A 19,765-nucleotide genomic window follows, 5' to 3' on the forward strand; every position below is an offset into this window, starting at 1 on the left:
GTATACGGACATGCAAGTATGTATGTTTTTATTACATTTACTTATTAATTACGTAGTTAATTTACTTATTAATTTATAGTTAATTGTTTTTATTTTCACAAAATTTGTTCTTCATCAGTTTCCGGTGACTCCGGTAATATAATAATAATTAAAAAAACTTATCAGACAGACACTTTTCTCACGGTTTAGAGAAAAACAGTTCAGCTATTTAGGAATACATATCGCACACCGTCTTCAAAGGAGTCACAACTCAAAATAATACGCTCGCCAGAAAATGCGAAAAGCTATTTCGTAGCACATGCTAATCATATGGGAAAGGGCGACTCGACCTTAGGTTTTTTTTTCAACAAATTATAACAAAAATTTGCTCCAGCTTTTGCTGAAAGGCAAATAAAAGCTCTGTGTACATTATTAGCACATAATTTCAAAAATTCCAAATTTTGAGTTGAGACTCTTTTGAAGACGGGAACACTCAGTTTGCAGTAACCTCTGAAAACAGTTTTATTTTATTCAAACAACAGCAGTTTTGAGATATTTTTTGAATTACATCTTTTGTAAATCTCCCCAAGAAATACGTGACATTGCCAATGTAGCATTTTAAGATCTCACCGCATTGCCAGGTTGCTCATATTGACAACACAAGTCTCGTATCCGTTCTATACTTGTACTTGTATAATAGAACCTTTTGTCTTTTATAACTAGCCGTTCTCGTTGCAGTGCTGTATCTTTTTTTAATTTCTAAATTACAAATATCAGCTGTTTCCTTTGCTGCTGTGCTCCAAATGCATTTTTTATTACATAATTCCTTTTTTCTTTGCTCTGTCTCTTGTTTTCCCCCGTTTCATAGCCAACGGCCTTCGCTGCACTTCTGGCTGTCCGCTCCTCGGCGCTTTACTTCGCCACCGGCTTCACTTCCAGCAGCTGTGGATAATTTTCTACGATATTCAACAATATTGTATCGATATAATGCTTTAGGCGGGTGTTCTCATCTTCCTTCTCTTGAAAGGCTTGTTGCAACTGCAAAAGAAACGAATAAAAAATTTTATAAGTTAATATTTATCGCTTTGTGAAATACAAAAATAATAGATAAAGAAAAAAAGTGTTACTTATACTGTAAGCGTAGGATAAGTTAGTCAAATTGTAGACCCTTGAACCGATAGATGTATTAAATATTTATATACCGCATACTGTGTTTTGAGCTATCGCCTTTTTCATGAGGCGTCTCATTCACCAAAAACTGCAGACCTAGAGTTAGATACGTTTGCACATTACTCACGAGGACAAGGCATTTACATGCTCATTGAAGGATTGGTAGTTAGGAGATTTCCTACTCTATTCTAATGGAGTCTTCCAGATACCTGTATGTCTCCGCTCGTAAAGGTGGACAGTATACGTGTACGTTAGACATACGCCAGAAGTAATACTCTAGAAGAAAGCTGACTCACAAGGTGGAGCCCTATCCCCTCTGCTTTTGGGCCTTGTCAGTAAACCAACTGCTCAGAGACATGAAGTGGGCAATTTCCGCAAACATTATGCTATGTTATGCAAAGAATACTAAGAGAGTGGAAAAGTAGGCCAACGAAAACTGTCGTGGATAAACCCGAGCAAAGCGGAGCTTGTATTATTTTCCACTAAGAATAAGAATAAGGAATAAGATTCCAAGATTAAAGGCCCCTACTATGGCGAATACGGAACTTGCCATCAGTGAATCTACTTAATATCTGGGAATCATACCAGATAAGAAATTAAGCTGCCGGGACACAAAGGTATACCAGGGCACTTCCCTTCCACTCGCTACCAGCAGGCTCAATATACAAGTATACTTCTTCTCCGAAGCAGGCAAAAGATGAAAGATGTTGGGAACATGCTATACGGAAAAGCTTATATGTCCGGGATGGGATGCGAAAAGAAAACGAACTCCTAATGCTTAGGAGGGGAGAAATCTCTTTAGTTACGGGTCTGCTGGCCGGTCTCGTCACGCTAGGTAGGCGTCTCACGCGTCGCGAGATACCATAGCATTCGCTTAGAAACTTCGACTGTCACTTGGACGAAGTCCCAAAAGTCAGCAGTATTCTGTGGGAATTTACCCGTTAGGAGTTTATTAGAAGGTGGAATTTCTTGAGAAGATACAAGAAAGAAAGCACTTTTCCTGATGTAGTTTTGTTTAGCATTGACAGAGCTTTGCTGTTCCCTCAAAGCTGTTATTTTTGTTGTTGCGGTGGCTATAATAAACCTTGACTAGTTCGGTTAGTTTCGAGAAAGTAGAGAATTTCGTTTACTTGGGAACCAGCATTAACATCGATAATAATGTCAGCATTGAAATCCAACGCAGAATCACTCTTGCCAACAAGTGCTACTTTGGACTGAGTAGGCAATTCAGGAGTAAAGTCCTCTCTCGACGTACGAAAACCACGCTCTATAAGTCACTCATCATGCCCGTGCTGGTATATGGCGCAGAAGCATGGACAATGACAACATCCGATGAGGCGGCTCTTGGGGTGTTTGAGAGAAAGATTTTGCGGAAGATTTACGGTCCTTTACGCGTTGGCGACGGCGAGTACCGCAGACGATGGAACGATGAGCTGTATGAGCTTTACAACGATATGGACATAGTGCAGCGAATTAAAATACAGCGGCTCCGCTGGCTTGGTCATGTCGTTCGAATGGACACCGACGCTCCAGCTCTGAAAGTATTCAACTCGGAACCCGCTGGTGGTAGCAGAGGAAGAGGGAGGCCCCCACTGCGATGGAAAGATCAGGTGGAGCAGGACTTGGCTTCACTTGGCGTTTCCAATTGGCGTCAGTTGGCACAGAGGAGAAACGACTGGCGTGCTTTGCTGAACTCGCCCAAAATCGCTTAGGCGGTTACAGCGCCAAAAAAGAAGAAGAAGTTCGGTTAGCCTTTTATGTCGCTGCCGGTAAATTTTAATAATGAATAGGCTCAGGAACGTCTTGTTATGATGGAATCGTGGGTTTGTTAAGAGGTGGTTGGTTTTGTGTGAGTTTGCTCCACACGCCGAACATGTAAATATTGTGACGACCAACCTCCGGCATCATAGCCGAAGTGCAGAAGTCGACAAGCCTGAAACAATATAGGCTATGGAATGGTGAATGATGGAGACAGATGGAGGAACAGCCAAGATACATTGGTGACTTAAATCTTTTTCAACACTCTTGCTTAAATTTTAAATTACTGTCTGACTTTTTTTCTGAGTTTACAATTCGTATCTCTGCTGCACTTTTCCTCTATGATGAAAAACGATATTTTTCGGTCGGCACCTTAAAACAGATAGATAGTGGATTCATAACTTAATAAAATAGTTCCCAAACCCAACAGATTTTTATTTTAAGGTTTATATAAAGGAGTTCACCTAATTCATAGCTATGACAGCCCAAAATTTTTCTGAACATTCCATTTTTTCTGAAAATTCCAAATTCTTCATGCAATTTGGCTAATCTTTTTTTTCTGTTTAAATATGTCCAATGGATTTCCAAGAAGATAAGCTTAACTACACAAAAATTAAATATTTGTTAGTATTTATATGGAATTTTGTTTTTTTTTCTCCAAAGTCCATACCCACACATTTGTATGCTTGTGTTAGATAAGTTTCCAAAAACCGTTCATTATTTAATAAAGTATAATTGACAATGACTTAAAACTTAATATAGAAAAAATATTAATATTCCTAATTGAAATTCGTAGAATGTCGAGAGTGCACTTTTTGGTGCACAGTATTTCCGAGCTTTATTAAGTATGATGAAGAGATGATGATGATTTTTTATAATTATCCTGTATCTTAATTTAAATTATCTTTCGGCGACACTAATATAAAATATGAATATTTTCCCGCAACTTTAAAATTTGAGGATGTCGATTATTCAAAGCCAATATTAAAAAGCCTTCGACCCATGCAGACTTTATCCTCTTTCTTCTGGTTTTTTTTTGGATAAACTTTTTTTTTGGAAGACGTTAAAATTTTTTTTCAATTTTCCCGCTCTCTGTTTTGTGTTTAAGTTGGAATAAGCTTTGCGGTTCCAAAACACTTTTTTTACCGAATTTACTTATATTACTTTGTGTTTATATTTCGGAGGTTTTTTGCTTTTTTGACACTTCTTCTCAAATCCTTACAGCCGTTCTCTTGCAAAGCTAAAAAGTTTTGCGACTCGAGGAGACTTGGAGATGTTTTGAAAGCTTTAAGTAGCAGGATGAACACGAAGTCCACTGAAGTCCACGAGTAGCCTCAAAGAACATAGAATACATAGAAGTTGCGAAAGTAGGCCGGTAATCTACCTTTTAGAACGGTAGTGCACCCGCCAGGCTTACTCAGATACATAATACAATTTCAATTATTTCAATTCCTTTTTGAATTCCAAGGGTTAATTACTACTGACGCGGTAGCCGTACTGGCCAATGTTGCAGGTTCTTTCTAAGCCATGTTGTTTGGTAGACTTACATGAATTGCATTTATACCAGCAACCGCCAGAGCTTTCACTTTCTAAATGAAGCTTTAAAAAGCTTCTATCTCGTCATATGTTTTGGTCGTAACTGATACGAGTACCCGCGAGTTAAGAGTGCGGTCACCCACGAACGTATACGTATACGTAGCGTAGCGTAGAAGTACGTAGAAACATATCAAGTTTGCTGTTGATAGAGAAAGATAAGATATGTCACGGTCATGCGGTGGTAAGGTTTTGTTAACACCGTTACCGTTCTCTTCATATTTGCAAAGTTTCACAAAGGTGGGACAGCGTTTACTATTTTTGGCTACGGCTTATATGGAGCTGCAACACTGTGCAGCGCCTTCTCATAGATAAATTGCTCACTAAACAATTTTAAGGTGACTTTAACTTTTCTAGTGAAGCTTTAGAAGACAGAACAGGTTTCCGCGTAGTGTTTTCGTATCAATTTTCGTCATTCGTTGTCAAATTTGGTGCCGGTTCTGGATAAAAATATTTCTAGTTTCATTTCTTTTTAGTTGTCTGGATGTAAGGCCTTGTAAGGATTTGAGGCCTTCTTGAAGAGTAACTTGATAAAATTTATACAGTTTTTATAGTTTTTTTTCAAAAGTTTCATAATTGCGCACATTTTTCCACTCTGTTTGGATCGCTCTCCATCGTTTTCTCTATTTTATCTATTTTTTTTTTTAACACAAGACCAGCTTTTAAGCTTTAAAAAATTATATATTTTTTTGATTTTCTTTTAACCAATCACCAATCCCAAACCAGAAGGTATTAAGCCAATCCATCGAAAATCTCAAACCATTTCTAATTTTCCATTTATTCACACCGCGATTATTATTACCTGACTTAGAGATGCTAATGTGGCTGAATCCACAGAATCCTGTAAATGAAAATAAATAAAAGAAAAGAGAATACAAAATAATAAACAACATATACATAAACATAGAGTATGTGAGCGATATAACGGTGTGAAACGATTACAAGAACATGGGCGGACACGAAACAAAGAAGAAACCAAAAACGGGCGGACAAAACGAACAAAAAATTAAACTGAAATAAAAAATTTTGCTTAAGTTAAACTTTGAATAAACTTAAAATCGAAAACAGCTAACAGCTGTTGCTTAAAGCTTTGAGCTTATTATAAAAGTTTCAAAAAAGCTCAAGTTTTAAAAAACGAACTCAAAAGCATTCCTGCGGTATGTGCGCATGTATATGTGTTGTGTGTAAGCTTCTGAACTACGCTAAGCTTAGCTAAATGCAGCGTATGTGGTTTGTGCTTGTTTTTGTTTTTTATGCGAAAGCATGAGCGACGGGGTTAGAGCGACAAAAGCTTAGCTAAAACAACTAAAAAAAACCTCTCGTAGGGAGCGTAAGTGCAGTGTATAAATTTTTTGTTATTCCTTCCTTAAAATTTTAATCAAAATAGGTAATGCAATCGACACCCACCTGTGCTTGTGACATTTCCTCTAGCTCTTGCGCCAAGCTATTTAGCGTGCCATTGAGCAGATTGCGGCCCTCTTCCACGCCGCGCGTCAGCACTTGCGCCTGCAGCTCTTCATTTTGTTCCTCCATTGCTAAATTATTATGGCATGAAAGTTTAGTCTCGCACCAGCAAAAGTTAAATTATTAGCAACTCACCTTTATTTCTTTGCCGCATCTCCTCCAGCTCTTTATGCAGCTCCTCCAGTCTTATTGTCTCCGGTGAGGTGGTCGGCAGCGCTGGTCCAGTTTCTGCGCGTAATCGTTCCAATTCTTTACTCAACTCCAGCATCAGCTCTTCGGCTGCTTTCTTCTCATCTTCATATTTACGTTCACGTTGTGTCGCCTCATCGAGATCCTGCTGGAGTGCGGCAATTTGATCGCGCGCCAATTCATATTTTTCTTCGGTGCGATGCAGATCGTTGGCTTGTTTGTCGCAGAGTACACGCAGACGTTGTGCCTCTTCACGTAACGCATTGGCTTCTAATTCAATTGTTTTGATTTTTATTTGGCAATTTTCATTCTGGAGTGCCGCTTCCCGTTCGACGCGTGCCAGCAGTTCACGGTAACGTTTCTGTTCCTCGGCCAGGCGTTCCTCGGCACGGAGTTCGGACTTTAAAAAAAGTTTGTAAATACATAAATAAAATTAGTGAACGGTTCAGTTATTTGCTAACGTTTTTGGGTTTAATTTTGAGATGTGACTTTTGTAGCTGTCCGAATTTTCGTTTCTTGTCGTTGGAGAGTAGTTTCGCCAACTAATGCTCTTAGCATCAATTAATATTATGATCTAGAATCCTTTTTTTTTATGGGAAGGCGTTACCTCACAGGTGTTGCCATACTAATTTGGTTTAAATCCGATCAGTGGATCAGAAAGAAATCAACGATAATCTTAGATGTTTATGTGAGATTTGAAGTCGGTTTTGTTTTTTGCTTAAAAATTACTTGTTGTTTTGACAAATTCAAGGAATGGACATTGGATTTCTCCTGGTTTCAGAACTACACACATATGTACCTAGTAAGAAGGTCTAAGTATGATGGCCCGACAATAAATGAACCTGGCTCTCAGAACTCTAAATGTCGTTGGATTATCATCTTCGTGCTCAATCAAAATTAATTTTCGCAAGTCGTGAAACCTTTGAAGGAATGATTTAAATGGCTTCAGCTGGCTTTGCTTTCCCAATCTTCTTCTGCCGCTGCTTTTGTTTATTCACCAGGAGGGATTACACCCTGCCGAGCACCGTCCCCCTTTTAGAGGAATCACTGAGGACATACATTAGAGGGAGGAACGTTCTTTAGTGCTTCTCAACAAAAGATTTAGCTTATGAAGACCACAACGTTTCAGTTGCACGGGCAAGCCACTGACCATACGTATATGTACATATAAGTAATCTCTTCTCCTACAGTATGCGTCACCTCGTAAGTACCCTTTTCGCTATCCTGCTAAATGCACTAAACGCCATTGCGATCACTCTCACCAGTAGTGATCTCATATGCCAACCATGCTTCAATAGGAATTTACTCATTCCAGACCAATTAATGAGCGAATAATCTACCAGAAGTCTATATAGGAATACTTGGATCCATTCCAAATATTGATCATAAGATCTGTGTTCGTATGGAAAAGTAGCTTATGTCGAAAGGCTGGCTTTAGTATAATGCGGCAATCCCTTTATTTTTTAAACGGCAAGGAATTTTTCGATGAGACTTAATAAGAATATTGACTTGCTAGTATCGGAACTATTTCTTCCACGTTTATTTGTCAAAAGATGTTCAACGGCTTAGCGCCAGTGAGTCATTCGCAATGGTATGCTGCGAATGCCGATTTATACTAAAGCCAGCCTTTCGACATAAGCTACTTTTCCATATGAACACAGAGATAATGAAAATAAAAACATCAGCTAAGCAACTGTGATGTGGTGGATCAGACTCTTAAACAATAGCGTTGGATATCTGCCTACTGAAGTTCTTACACATTGTAAAAACTTTACCGATGACTCCTCAACCAACATCCTCAAGTCCATTAACTACGTGGTGGAAAATATGGAGCTGCACTCAAGGCATTTTCCAGGCTTCTAACTACTTTCAAACTAGCTCGTCCACGCCACGCTGGGTGCCAGGTTACTCGGGAGTGCCTGGTAATGAGTCATCTGACAATTTGGCCAGGGAGTGGGCAAACCAAGTATTTCTCGTTCTGACGGAAACTGGGTGAATATTTCACTTGCAGTTGGACAAAATTCATGTTGCCCTCTGTCTCAGAGGTTCTCGCTAGGTATTTGCTTCTAAGCAAATTGGACTGCAAATAGCTTGTGAGACTGTTGCCTGGTCACTTTTCGTGACATAGGCACCTGACTGTGACAGGCATACATGACAGCCCTATTTGCCCACCCTACCTTGAAGGAGATGAGACCGCGGAAGACTTTTTTGTCCATACCCCGCCTTCGCAAAAATTAGAGATTATATTACAATGAACACCTGAGCTCTTTGATACCCAACAATCTGCCTTCGACCTTCGTCCATGAAAGCCACCGACAGAAACTGGGTGAATATTTCACTCGACAGTGACTGGGAGGATCTGATTGCAGTAGGAGAAAAATCATGTTGCCCTCTAACTCAGGGGATCTCTGGTATTTTATTGAGCCGATTGGACTGCAGGTAGCTTGCGAGACTGTTGACTGGTCACTTTTCGTGGCATAAGCACCTGACTGTCAAAGTTATACATGCGGCTCCATTTGTCCTTTCTACCTTGAAGAGGATGCGACATTGGAACCTTCGCCAAATAATTTCTGAATTATTCGCAAATCGTGCAAATTTGAAACAGAATAAATGGGATACGAGAACAGTACAATGGACGGCATGCAGTCTGAGTTCCGTTTTTTGTGCGCATAGTTTTGTTATCTTCTTTTTCTTGATTCGCGCTAGTGAGTACAATAAAGCACCCCAGTCGTTTCTCTTCTGTGTCAACTGAAAACTCATAGTGCTCGTAGTTCCAACGTCTGCGGAATTCCACAACACCAACGCCCAAAGGCCCGTAAATCGTCTGCAGAATTTTTCTTTCGTTCACTCATTGCTATATCTACCAAAAAAATAAAAAAAATCCGATCTTCTGGCTTGCGGCGCTCAAAGAGAGCCAACAGCCTAAAGAGCTGGTTTCGGAGTTCTAATTTAAGCCTTTCGATTTCTCGCAAAAACTATAACCTTCATCGATAAGAATTCTTAGGAAAGCTCTTTCTTGAGCTAATAGCTTTCAGTCATTAAAAACTTGATTCATTCAAAATTTCTTCACTCACCTCCCGATATTGCTCCTCGAGCATATGATAGCGCGTCTGTAGCACAGCATATTCTGTCTTTGTGCGTGTCGTGCGATCCTCGGCGATATTCTGTGTGTCAGCTAAGTCAGTGACTTGACGCTGTAGCAGTTCCAGCTGGAAAGAGATAAAGAAAGAGAATAGGAATCAGTAAGAGTGCAAGAACAAACGTGGGTATGTATTTTTGTACGTATATAAGTAAGTGCAGATAAGAAGAGCGTGAGCAGCCGACTGATAAGCTGAAATTCATGTAAGAATTGTATTGCATTTGTACAATGTCTCAGCGAGCTGTCGCGTCGCGCAGGGCAAATGTCAATTCCATTAATTCTTCATTTTTTAAATATAAATTTTTCATTATTTTCAATTAGTGACAATACTAACACAATTACTCTTTAGTATGCGTAAATCGCCAAGTAGATCATCAATTAGCAACACATCCGCCATTGGAGTTTTCAAATGCATTTGTTGAATGTTACTTTTTTTGATGGTTTCAAAATCAATTGTTTAATTTTAGGAAAACTTGAATATTTGTTTAATGTTGTTCTGGAGATTACAGCATTTTTTGTTTGTGCGTGTGTGTGTGCGTGCGTTTCTGTTGTTGGTGCTCATTCAAATTCACTTTACAATTTATGATTCATCATCGCAAGAAAAACTTGCATAAAAAATTGGTTTGAATCCCCAAATGCATTGGCTTTGCTGCCAGAACTTCTGCATACATCCCTGTGTGTCAGTAGATGTATATTGTTTTATTTTTCCTTTTTACAATAAAATTTAATTTGTGCATTTATTTACACACGTCTTATGCGCAGTCACACTCATAAACAACTGAACTTTGGAACACATTTTGCACTGTGTAAAAAAATATTTGTTGTTAATTGTTGATGGTTGCGAGGAGTTAGCTGCTGCTATATATATAAATATGGAGCTGATGAGCTAACTGATGAGCGAGCGGGTGGGTGGTCCGATGATGACGATCTTGCTATGTTTACAGCAATCGATCTTTAGCGTTGGCGTGTCCCAACCCCACTTTTATCCATAAACAACTAAACGTTTTGAATAATTTTTTCTACGCTTCAAACTTTGCTAAAATGCAATGCAAAGTCATTAAATAAGCTCTTCGCATTCTACTCATCATTTTTTATTTTATTTGTTATTTACTTTTTTTTTCTATTTATTAACCGCTTCCTTACACGGTCGTCATTCATTTATTATCGTTTGCCCGCTTAGTAAAGCATACATATGTACATGCAAAGGTATGTACATGTATCTGACTACAGAAAACCCATCTTCATTTTGACTTCACCGGCTAGGAAGTCATTGCCAGTTACTAGGCGTGAAATGCCTTGCAAACTCTTGTTTACACTTTGCGTTCGCGCGACCAGCAGCAGTGACTGCAGCAACAAGCTGACAAGCAACATGTCTTATCTAATTTGTTTGTATACTTACAAACTTGAAACAACTGTTAACTGAGCACTAAAAGCGTTTAAGTGCGGTAAAGAAAGGTAAATACAGGGTGTGTAGTCAAAGAAGGAGAATGAATTTATTAGTTTTTGCTTTATGCTTTCGAAGATGAAGATCCTGAGAATGGGGTCTTAATCCCAGTCCGCAAGCTCGAAGTGGACATTATTGATCACGAATTTTGAACACAAGAACTCATGAAAATTCTTGGCGTGTAATTCCACCAAGAGGTCTAAGGTAACGATCCAAGGCTAGGTTATTGTGGCAGACCCGACAAGAGGACTCAGTTAGAAATTAGAGTGTCCATTGTACTACACAAATTGTTTGAACGTTAATTACAGGTTATCTGTGTAGAACTAGGAGAAGCATTGGATGATCAAAACAAAGTTCCGCAGTCAGCTGATGTCCACTACGGAGAACATTTCGGGAGTGTTGATGAAATACCCACCGAGAATCTTAAGCCTCGCCCAGTGCTTGCTGAGCCGAATGCGAGCCCATCTGTCCAGGAGCAGGTCGCAGGTTACCAACGGAACTCCTATACCCTACCTGTACAAGGTGATGGTCTCGAGGGTGCCCATTCATCAGCCCTGCAATTACCAGTGATGTCACTATGGGACCCAAATAAGATTGATTTGGAAGTATTCCGAGGCATTTGAGCGAAAAGTAAGGCATTATCTGACCGCTTGGCTATCAGAGTAGATTATTAACCTCCTAGTAGGCCAAACATTAATCCATAGCCAATCGACTGACTCTTTTATACTGCAGACATCCAATCAGTCTTAATATAAGATCTATTAAGAGTTGCTGACATTATACACCTCCTCCAACTCTCCCGTTCAGCTTCGATCTGTCCATGAAGATGTTTACTCCAGAGACTGCCGCTTTTCCATTCGCCCCTTGGAGGAATGTGCCGCGAGAAGAATCCGTTTGGGGCCAGCCTCGACACGCTCTTTTCCATTTCCCCATATAATGTGATTGGTTGATTACGGTTTCATATAGTCAGTATGTTACTTTTGGAGAGAAGTCCCGTCTCTTTCCTTCGGCATTTTCATAGCTGTATTCGCTCCTAGATATTTGGCTTCTATGATAAGTTGCCGTCCAGGATCACGCCCAAGAGCTTGACCTTGTCAGAGAGAAAAAGTGAAGCACCCCCTTTTGGGGGAAGCTGGGCCTGAGGAGCATCTCCTGGTGAATAGTATGAGCTGCGACTTTCCAGGATTTAAAGCAACTCCGCAGCTAGTACACCAATTTGTAACTAAATTTTGATAAGACCATCCAGATTGTCGAAGAACTTTCTTCTAACGATGAGTTCCACATCGTCCTCTTGCCATCCTCTTTTTCAACTCTCAAGGAGTAAATTATCCACAATACTTCAAGCTGAGATACAGCTGCTTCAACCTGCGCCGAGTAAGCTAAGTTTGAACTACAAAAGCTATGCACAGACGTCCATAAAGCCAAGCCACCATATAGCTACCCAACGAAGCACATTGGCAGGGTTAAAATCACACTCTGCGATGGCGTCAGCTTTTTTATCCGGCAGCTCCTGGTGCATGCGTCGGTGAGAAAGGTCGAAACTCAGGTGACCAGAAGTTTGCACATCCTCCGAGAACCCTGTGCGCCTCTACCTTCCATCAGCCTTAAAAGCCATTGGCTTCGCCGGACTATGTTTGTTAAGGCTAAAACACGACGGTGCAGCAGGAGTAGAATTCCTCAAATATCCTACATGTGAAAGTCTGGAAGTGCGATCCCGCTACTAAAACCCACGAAGCCAGACAACAAATGGGAATCTTATAGGCCGATGACTCTCATTTCTCCAGTATAGAAGACACTGCTACTTCCACTCTTTCGATGCCACCTGACCCTCACTATGGGCCAACTTGGCTTCCTTTGCGCTTTTAACCGTAACCTGCGCCCCTCTTAGTAGCTTTGAACTATTTATAGACCTTTGGCAATACACAAGAAAATTGGTTTGCCGTTTCTTAATTCCATCGTTTGTGGCGAAGGGTAAAAGATTGTAGTCCACAGGTTTGTCAAAACAGTGCATCCCGCGAAGCAACGGGACGACTTCTGATGCCGCTTGAATTGGGAATACAATTTCATGCTCAGCAAACCATTCTGCTCGTTTGCTCCGTGGAGAACAGACACTTGCTTGATGCAGATCAACCCCTAAGGTAATCATGCAGCATATCTGCGAACTCACGAACGAGATCCAGATCAGCAGATAGGGCATAAGCGACATTCACCATCAAACAATCACCACCAGAGTTGGGAAGGAGGGGGATGGAAATATCTGAAGTCAATTCTGTTCAAAATGCGGGCATACCTCTAACTCCTAAGGTCAAGGGCTGGCCTTCCTGTAGCATTACAAAAAAAAAAACTGTTTGGAGAATTCGGTCGCAGAATTCTGCAGAAGAGGCCACTACTTACGGGTCGTGCGTGGGTCAAATCCTAGTCGAAAGTGGCACCAGCCAAGAAAGGTATTTTCTTTGACTAAAATCACGGCCCGATATATTCTGAGCTGACTGTTTTAGAGACCAGGGCTTGCTGGTTTGTAGCAAATTGAAAACGGGAGAGTTTAGTTGTTGCTCATTCGGGATTTTGGGAGCGTTCTTGTTTGTTTGCTTGCAAAAGCGTATTGTGTGAGTTGGAGACCATAACGGCAGAGACTGCCAGTTGCCGTGAGCAACAACTGTCAGGATAATTTGTGGTTTACTTCCTATGTGTCTTAGGGCCACAACAGACTCTAATTCTATGTAACGGGTGATTTTTTTGAGGTTAGGATTTTCATGCATTAGTATTTGACAGATCACGTGGGATTTCAGACATGGTGTCAAAGAGAAAGATGCTCAGTATGCTTTGACATTTCATCATGAATAGACTTACTAACGAGCAACGCTTGCAAATCATTGAATTTTATTACCAAAATCAGTGTTCGGTTCGCATAGAATTAGAGTCTGTTGTGGCCCTAAGACACATAGGAAGTAAACCACAAATTATCCTGGCAGCCTATCCCCTTATGGTCTCCAACACACAAAATACGCTTGTGCAAGCAAACAAACAAGGACGCTCCCAAAATCCCGAATGAGCAACAACTAAACTCTCCCGTTTTCAATTTGCTACAAATTTCGTAATATAGCGGTAACCAGCAACCCCTGGTCTCTAAAACAGTCAGCTCAGAATATATCGGGCCGTGACTTTAGTCAAAGAAAACACCTTTCTTGGCTGGTGCCACTTTCGACTAGGATTTGACCCACGCACGAACCGTAAGTGGTACCCTCTTCTGCAGAATTCTGCGACCGAATTTTCCAGTTCGATGCTCTCCACCTCCAGCTCATCTCTGCAACTGCGAAAAATCGTTGGTGTGATATCCTAACCTTTTTCCATGAGTGCCCATCAGGCAGTGGCCGGTGATTACCCCGATTACTAATCTGAAAGAAGAGCTATCGAGACGAGTGAGAGCTACGGATGGCTTTACAATAATCCTTGACCAAATTTTCCGGGTAGTATGGTGGGTGGTTTTCACAGCCCACCTGGGATTTACCTCCTCGATGAATTCCTCCTTTAGTCTGTGCATGCAGGAGCTAGAGGTATGCCCGCATTTTATGCAGAATTGACTTCAGATATTTCCATCCTCCTCCTTCCCAACTCTGGTGGTGATTGTTTGATGGTGAATGTCGCTTATGCCCTATCTGCTGATCTGGATCTCGTTCGTGAGTTCGCAGATATGCTGCATGATTACCTTAGAGGTAGATCTGTATCAAGCAAGTGTATGTTCTCTACGGAGCAGACGAGCAGGAATTTTTTGCTGAGCATGAAATTGTATTCCCAGTTCAAATGGAATCAGAACGCATCCCGTTGCTTCGCGGGATGCACTGTTTTGACTAGTCTGTGGACTACAACCTTTTACACTTCGTCACAAACGATGGAATTAAGAAACGGCAGACCAATTTTCTTGTGTGTTGCCAAAGGTCTATAAATAGTTCAAAGCTACTAAGAGGGGCGCAGGTTACGGTTAAAAGCGCAAAGGAAGCCAAGTTGGCCCATAGCGAGGGTCAGGTGGCATCGAAAGTATGGAAGTAGCAGTGTCTTCAGTACTGGAGAAATGAGAGTCATCGGCCGATAAGATTCCCATTTGTTGTCTGGCTTCGTGGGTTTTAGTAGCGGGATCGCACTTCCAGACTTTCACATGTACGATATGGTGAGGGTGGCCAAAGACAATTTGAGGAATTCTACTCCTGCTGCGCCGTCGTGTTTTAGCATTAACAAACATAGTCCGGCGAAGCCAATGGCTTTTAAGGCTGGTGGAAGTTAGAGGCGCACCGGGTACTCGGAGGATGTGCAGACCAACGCATGCACCAGGAGCTGCCGGATAAAAAAGGTGACGCCATCGTAGAATGTGATTTTAACCCTGCAAATGCGCTTCATTGGGTAGCTATATGGTGGCTTGGCTTTATGGACGTCTGTGCATAGCCCTTTGTAGTTCAAACTTAGCTTACTCGGCGCAGGTTGAAGCAGCTGTATCTCAGCTTGAAGTATTGTGGATAATTTACTCTTTGAGAGTTGAAAAAGAGGAAAGGGGGATGGTGTGGAACTCATCGTTAGAAGAAAGTTCTTGGACAATCTGGATGGTCTTATCAAAATTTAGTTACAAATTGTTGTACTAGCTGCGGACTGGCTTTAAATCCTGGAAAGTCGCAGCTCATACTATTCACCAGGAGATGCGCCTCATGCCCAGCTTCCCTCAAAAGGGGTGCTTCACTTTTTCTCTCTGACAAGGTCAAGTTCTTGGGCGTGATCATGGACGGCAAGTTATCATGGAAGTCAAATTTGTGTAGTACAATGGACACTCTAATTTCTAACTGAGTCCTCTTGTCGGGTCTGCCACAATAACCTAGCCTTGGATCGTTACCTTAGACCTCTTGGTGGAATTACACGCCAAGAATTTTCATGAGTTCTTGTGTTCAAAATTCGTGATCAATAATGTCCACTTCGAGCTTGCGGACTGGGATTAAGACCCCATTCTCAGGATCTTCATCTTCGAAAGCATAAAGCAAAAACTAATAAATTCATTCTCTTTCTTTGACTACACACCCTGTATTTAATTTCTTTTATCGCACTAAAACGCTTGTAGTGCTCAGTTAACAGTTGTTTCAAGTTTGTAAGTATACAAACAAATTAGATAAGACATGTTGCTTGTCAGCTTGTTGCTGCAGTCACTGCTTCTGGTCGCGCGAACGCAAAGTGTAAACAAGAGTTTGCAAGGCATTTCACGCCTAGTAACTGGCAATGACTTCCTAGCCGGTGAAGTCAAAATGAAGATGGGGTTTCCGTAGTCAGATACATGTACATACCTTTGCATGTACATATGTATGCTTTACTAAGCGGGCAAACGATAATAAATGAATGACGACCGTGCAAGGAAGCGGTTAATGAATAGAAAAAAAAAGTAAATAACAAATAAAATAAAAAATTATGAGTAGAATGCGAAGAGCTTATTTAATGACTTTGCATTGCATTTTAGCAAAGTTTGAAGCGTAGGAAAAATTATTCAAAACGTTTAGTTGTTTATGGATAAAAGTGGGGTTGGGACACGCCAACGCTAAAGATCGATTGCTGTAAACATAGCAAGATCGTCATCATCAGACCACCCACCCGCTCGCTCATCAGTAAGCTCATCAGCTCCATATGTACATATATAGCAGCAGCTAACTCCTCGCAACCATCAACAATTAACAACAAATATTTTTTTACACAGTGCAAAATGTGTTGCAAAGTTCAGTTGTTTATGAGTGTGACTGCGCATAAGACGTGTGTAAATAAATGCACAAATTAAATTTTATTGTAAAAAGGAAAAATAAAACAATATTCATATACATACATACAGGCATGCATGCAGAAGTTCTGGCAGCAAAGCAAATGCATTTGGGAATTCAAACCAATTTTTTATACAAGTTTTTCTTGCGATGATGAATCATAAATTGTAAAGTGAATTTGAATGAGCACCAACAACAGAATCGCACACACACACACGCACAAACAAAAAATGCTGTAATCTCCAGAACAACATTAAACAAATATTCAAGTTTTCCTAAAATTAAACAATTGATTTTGAAACCATCAAAAAAAGTAACATTCAACAAATGCATTTGAAAACTCCAATGGCGGATGTGTTGCTAATTGATGATCTACTTGGCGATTTACGCATACTAAAGAGTAATTGTGTTAGTATTGTCACTAATTGAAAATAATGAAAAATTTATATTTAAAAAATGAAGAATTAATGGAATTGACATTTGCCCTGCGCGACGCGACAGCTCGCTGAGACATTGTACAAATGCAATACAATTCTTACATGAATTTCAGCTTATCAGTCGGCTGCTCATGCTCTTCTTATCTACACTTACTTATATACATACAAAAATACATACCCACGTTTGTTCTTGCACTCTTACTGATTCCTATTCTCTTTCTTTATCTCTTTCCAGCTGGAACTGCTACAGCGTCAAGTCACTGACTTAGCTGACACACAGAATATCGCCGAGGATCGCACGACACGCACAAAGACAGAATATGCTGTGCTACAGACGCGCTATCACATGCTCGAGGAGCAATATCGGGAGGTGAGTGAAGAAATTTTGAATGAATCAAGTTTTTAATGACTGAAAGCTATTAGCTCAAGAAAGAGCTTTCCTAAGAATTCTTATCGATGAAGGTTATAGTTTTTGCGAGAAATCGAAAGGCTTAAATTAGAACTCCGAAACCAGCTCTTTAGGCTGTTGGCTCTCTTTGAGCGCCGCAAGCCAGAAGATCGGATTTTTTTTATTTTTTTGGTAGATATAGCAATGAGTGAACGAAAGAAAAATTCTGCAGACGATTTACGGGCCTTTGGGCGTTGGTGTTGTGGAATTCCGCAGACGTTGGAACTACGAGCACTATGAGTTTTCAGTTGACACAGAAGAGAAACGACTGGGGTGCTTTATTGTACTCACTAGCGCGAATCAAGAAAAAGAAGATAACAAAACTATGCGCACAAAAAATGGAACTCAGACTGCATGCCGTCCATTGTACTGTTCTCGTATCCCATTTATTCTGTTTCAAATTTGCACGATTTGCGAATAATTCAGAAATTATTTGGCGAAGGTTCCAATGTCGCATCCTCTTCAAGGTAGAAAGGACAAATGGAGCCGCATGTATAACTTTGACAGTCAGGTGCTTATGCCACGAAAAGTGACCAGTCAACAGTCTCGCAAGCTACCTGCAGTCCAATCGGCTCAATAAAATACCAGAGATCCCCTGAGTTAGAGGGCAACATGATTTTTCTCCTACTGCAATCAGATCCTCCCAGTCACTGTCGAGTGAAATATTCACCCAGTTTCTGTCGGTGGCTTTCATGGACGAAGGTCGAAGGCAGATTGTTGGGTATCAAAGAGCTCAGGTGTTCATTGTAATATAATCTCTAATTTTTGCGAAGGCGGGGTATGGACAAAAAAGTCTTCCGCGGTCTCATCTCCTTCAAGGTAGGGTGGGCAAATAGGGCTGTCATGTATGCCTGTCACAGTCAGGTGCCTATGTCACGAAAAGTGACCAGGCAACAGTCTCACAAGCTATTTGCAGTCCAATTTGCTTAGAAGCAAATACCTAGCGAGAACCTCTGAGACAGAGGGCAACATGAATTTTGTCCAACTGCAAGTGAAATATTCACCCAGTTTCCGTTAGAACGAGGAATACTTGGTTTGCGCACTCCCTGGCCAAATTGTCAAACGACTCATTACCAGGCACTCCCGAGTAACCTGGCACTCAGCGTGGCGTGGACGAGCTAGTTTGAAAGTAGTTAGAAGCCTGGAAAATGCCTTGAGTGCAGCTCCATATTTTCCACCACGTAGTTAATGGACTTGAGGATGTTGATTGAGGAGTCATCGGTAAAGTTTTGATAATGTGTAAGAACTTCAGTAGGCAGATATCCAACGCTATTGTTTAAGAGTCTGATCCACCACATCACAGTTGCTTAGCTGATAATAGGTCTTCTAGTTTAGGTATAAATCCATAGGATTCCTCCAGGTGACCAACCCATAAGCTGAGTTTGAGCTTATCCCTGGTGCAATGTGGAAGGAAGAATAAATATTTTTATTTTCATTATCTTATGATTCAATATTTGGAATTGATCCAAGTATTCCTATATAGACTTCTGGTAGATTTTTCGCTCATTAATTGGTCTGGAATGAGTAAATTCCTATTGAAGCATGGTTGGCATATGAGATCACTACTGGTGAGAGTGATCGCAATGGCGTTTAGTGCATTTAGCAGGATAGCGAAAAGGGTACTTACGAGGTGACGCATACTGTAGGAGAAGAGATTACTTACAAGTACATATACGTATGGTCAGTGTCTTGCCCGTGCAACTGAAACGTTGTGGTCTTCATAAGCTAAATCTTTTGTTGAGAAGCACTAAAGAACGTTCCTCCCTCTAATGTATGTCCTCAGTGATTCCTCTAAAAGGGGGACGGTGCTCGGCAGGGTGTAATCCCTCCTGGTGAATAAACAAAAGCAGCGGCAGAAGAAGATTGGGAAAGCAAAGCCAGCTGAAGCCATTTAAATCATGCCTTCAAAGGTTTCACGACTTGCGAAAATTAATTTTGATTGAGCACGAAGATGATAATCCAACGACATTTAGAGTTCTGAGAGCCAGGTTCATTTATTGTCGGGCCATCATACTTAGACCTTCTTACTAGGTACATATGTGTGTAGTTCTGAAACCAGGAGAAATCCAATGTCCATTCCATGAATTTGTCAAAACAATAACGTTTAAGCAAAAAACAAAACCGACTTCAAATCTCACATAAACATCTAAGATTATCGTTGATTTCTTTCTGATCCACTGATCGGATTTAAACCAAATTAGTATGGCAACACCTGTGAGGTAACGCCTTCCCTTAAAAAAAAAAAAAGAATTCTAGATCATAATATTAATCGATGCTAAGAGCATTAGTTGGCGAAACTACTCTCCAACGACAAAAAACGAAAAGTCGGACAGCTACAAAAGTCACATCTCAAAATTAAACCTA

At 40.6% G+C, this 19,765-nt stretch overlaps 1 protein-coding gene across 7 annotated transcripts in view; it reads right to left on the reverse strand.

The window, feature by feature from the left end:
* Positions 1–710: 710 nt before the first annotated feature.
* Positions 711–19,765, reverse strand: part of nuf (rab11 family-interacting protein nuf) — a 60,094-nt gene continuing 41,039 nt past the window's right edge. For 2 of the 7 annotated variants that reach the window (XM_017618530.1, XM_017618534.1), the window contains exons 2-6: positions 9,228–9,362; positions 6,100–6,553; positions 5,908–6,035; positions 5,303–5,341; positions 711–1,017 (exon numbers count right to left, since the gene is read on the reverse strand). In XM_017618530.1, the coding sequence (XP_017474019.1) occupies positions 892–1,017; positions 5,303–5,341; positions 5,908–6,035; positions 6,100–6,553; positions 9,228–9,362 (882 nt within the window). In that variant the 3' untranslated portion in view covers positions 711–891. Of the gene's footprint in view, positions 1,018–5,302; positions 5,342–5,907; positions 6,036–6,099; positions 6,554–9,227; positions 9,363–9,626; positions 10,066–19,765 lie in introns of those variants that run through there. The other 5 variants (XM_017618528.1, XM_017618529.1, XM_017618532.1 and 2 more) reach the window with 4 other exon arrangements.

The sequence above is a fragment of the Rhagoletis zephyria genome, unplaced genomic scaffold, assembly GCF_001687245.7.
Source record: "Rhagoletis zephyria isolate East Lansing unplaced genomic scaffold, Rhagoletis_zephyria_1.1 Rzeph_scaffold_01651, whole genome shotgun sequence".
NCBI lineage: Eukaryota > Metazoa > Arthropoda > Insecta > Diptera > Tephritidae > Rhagoletis > Rhagoletis zephyria.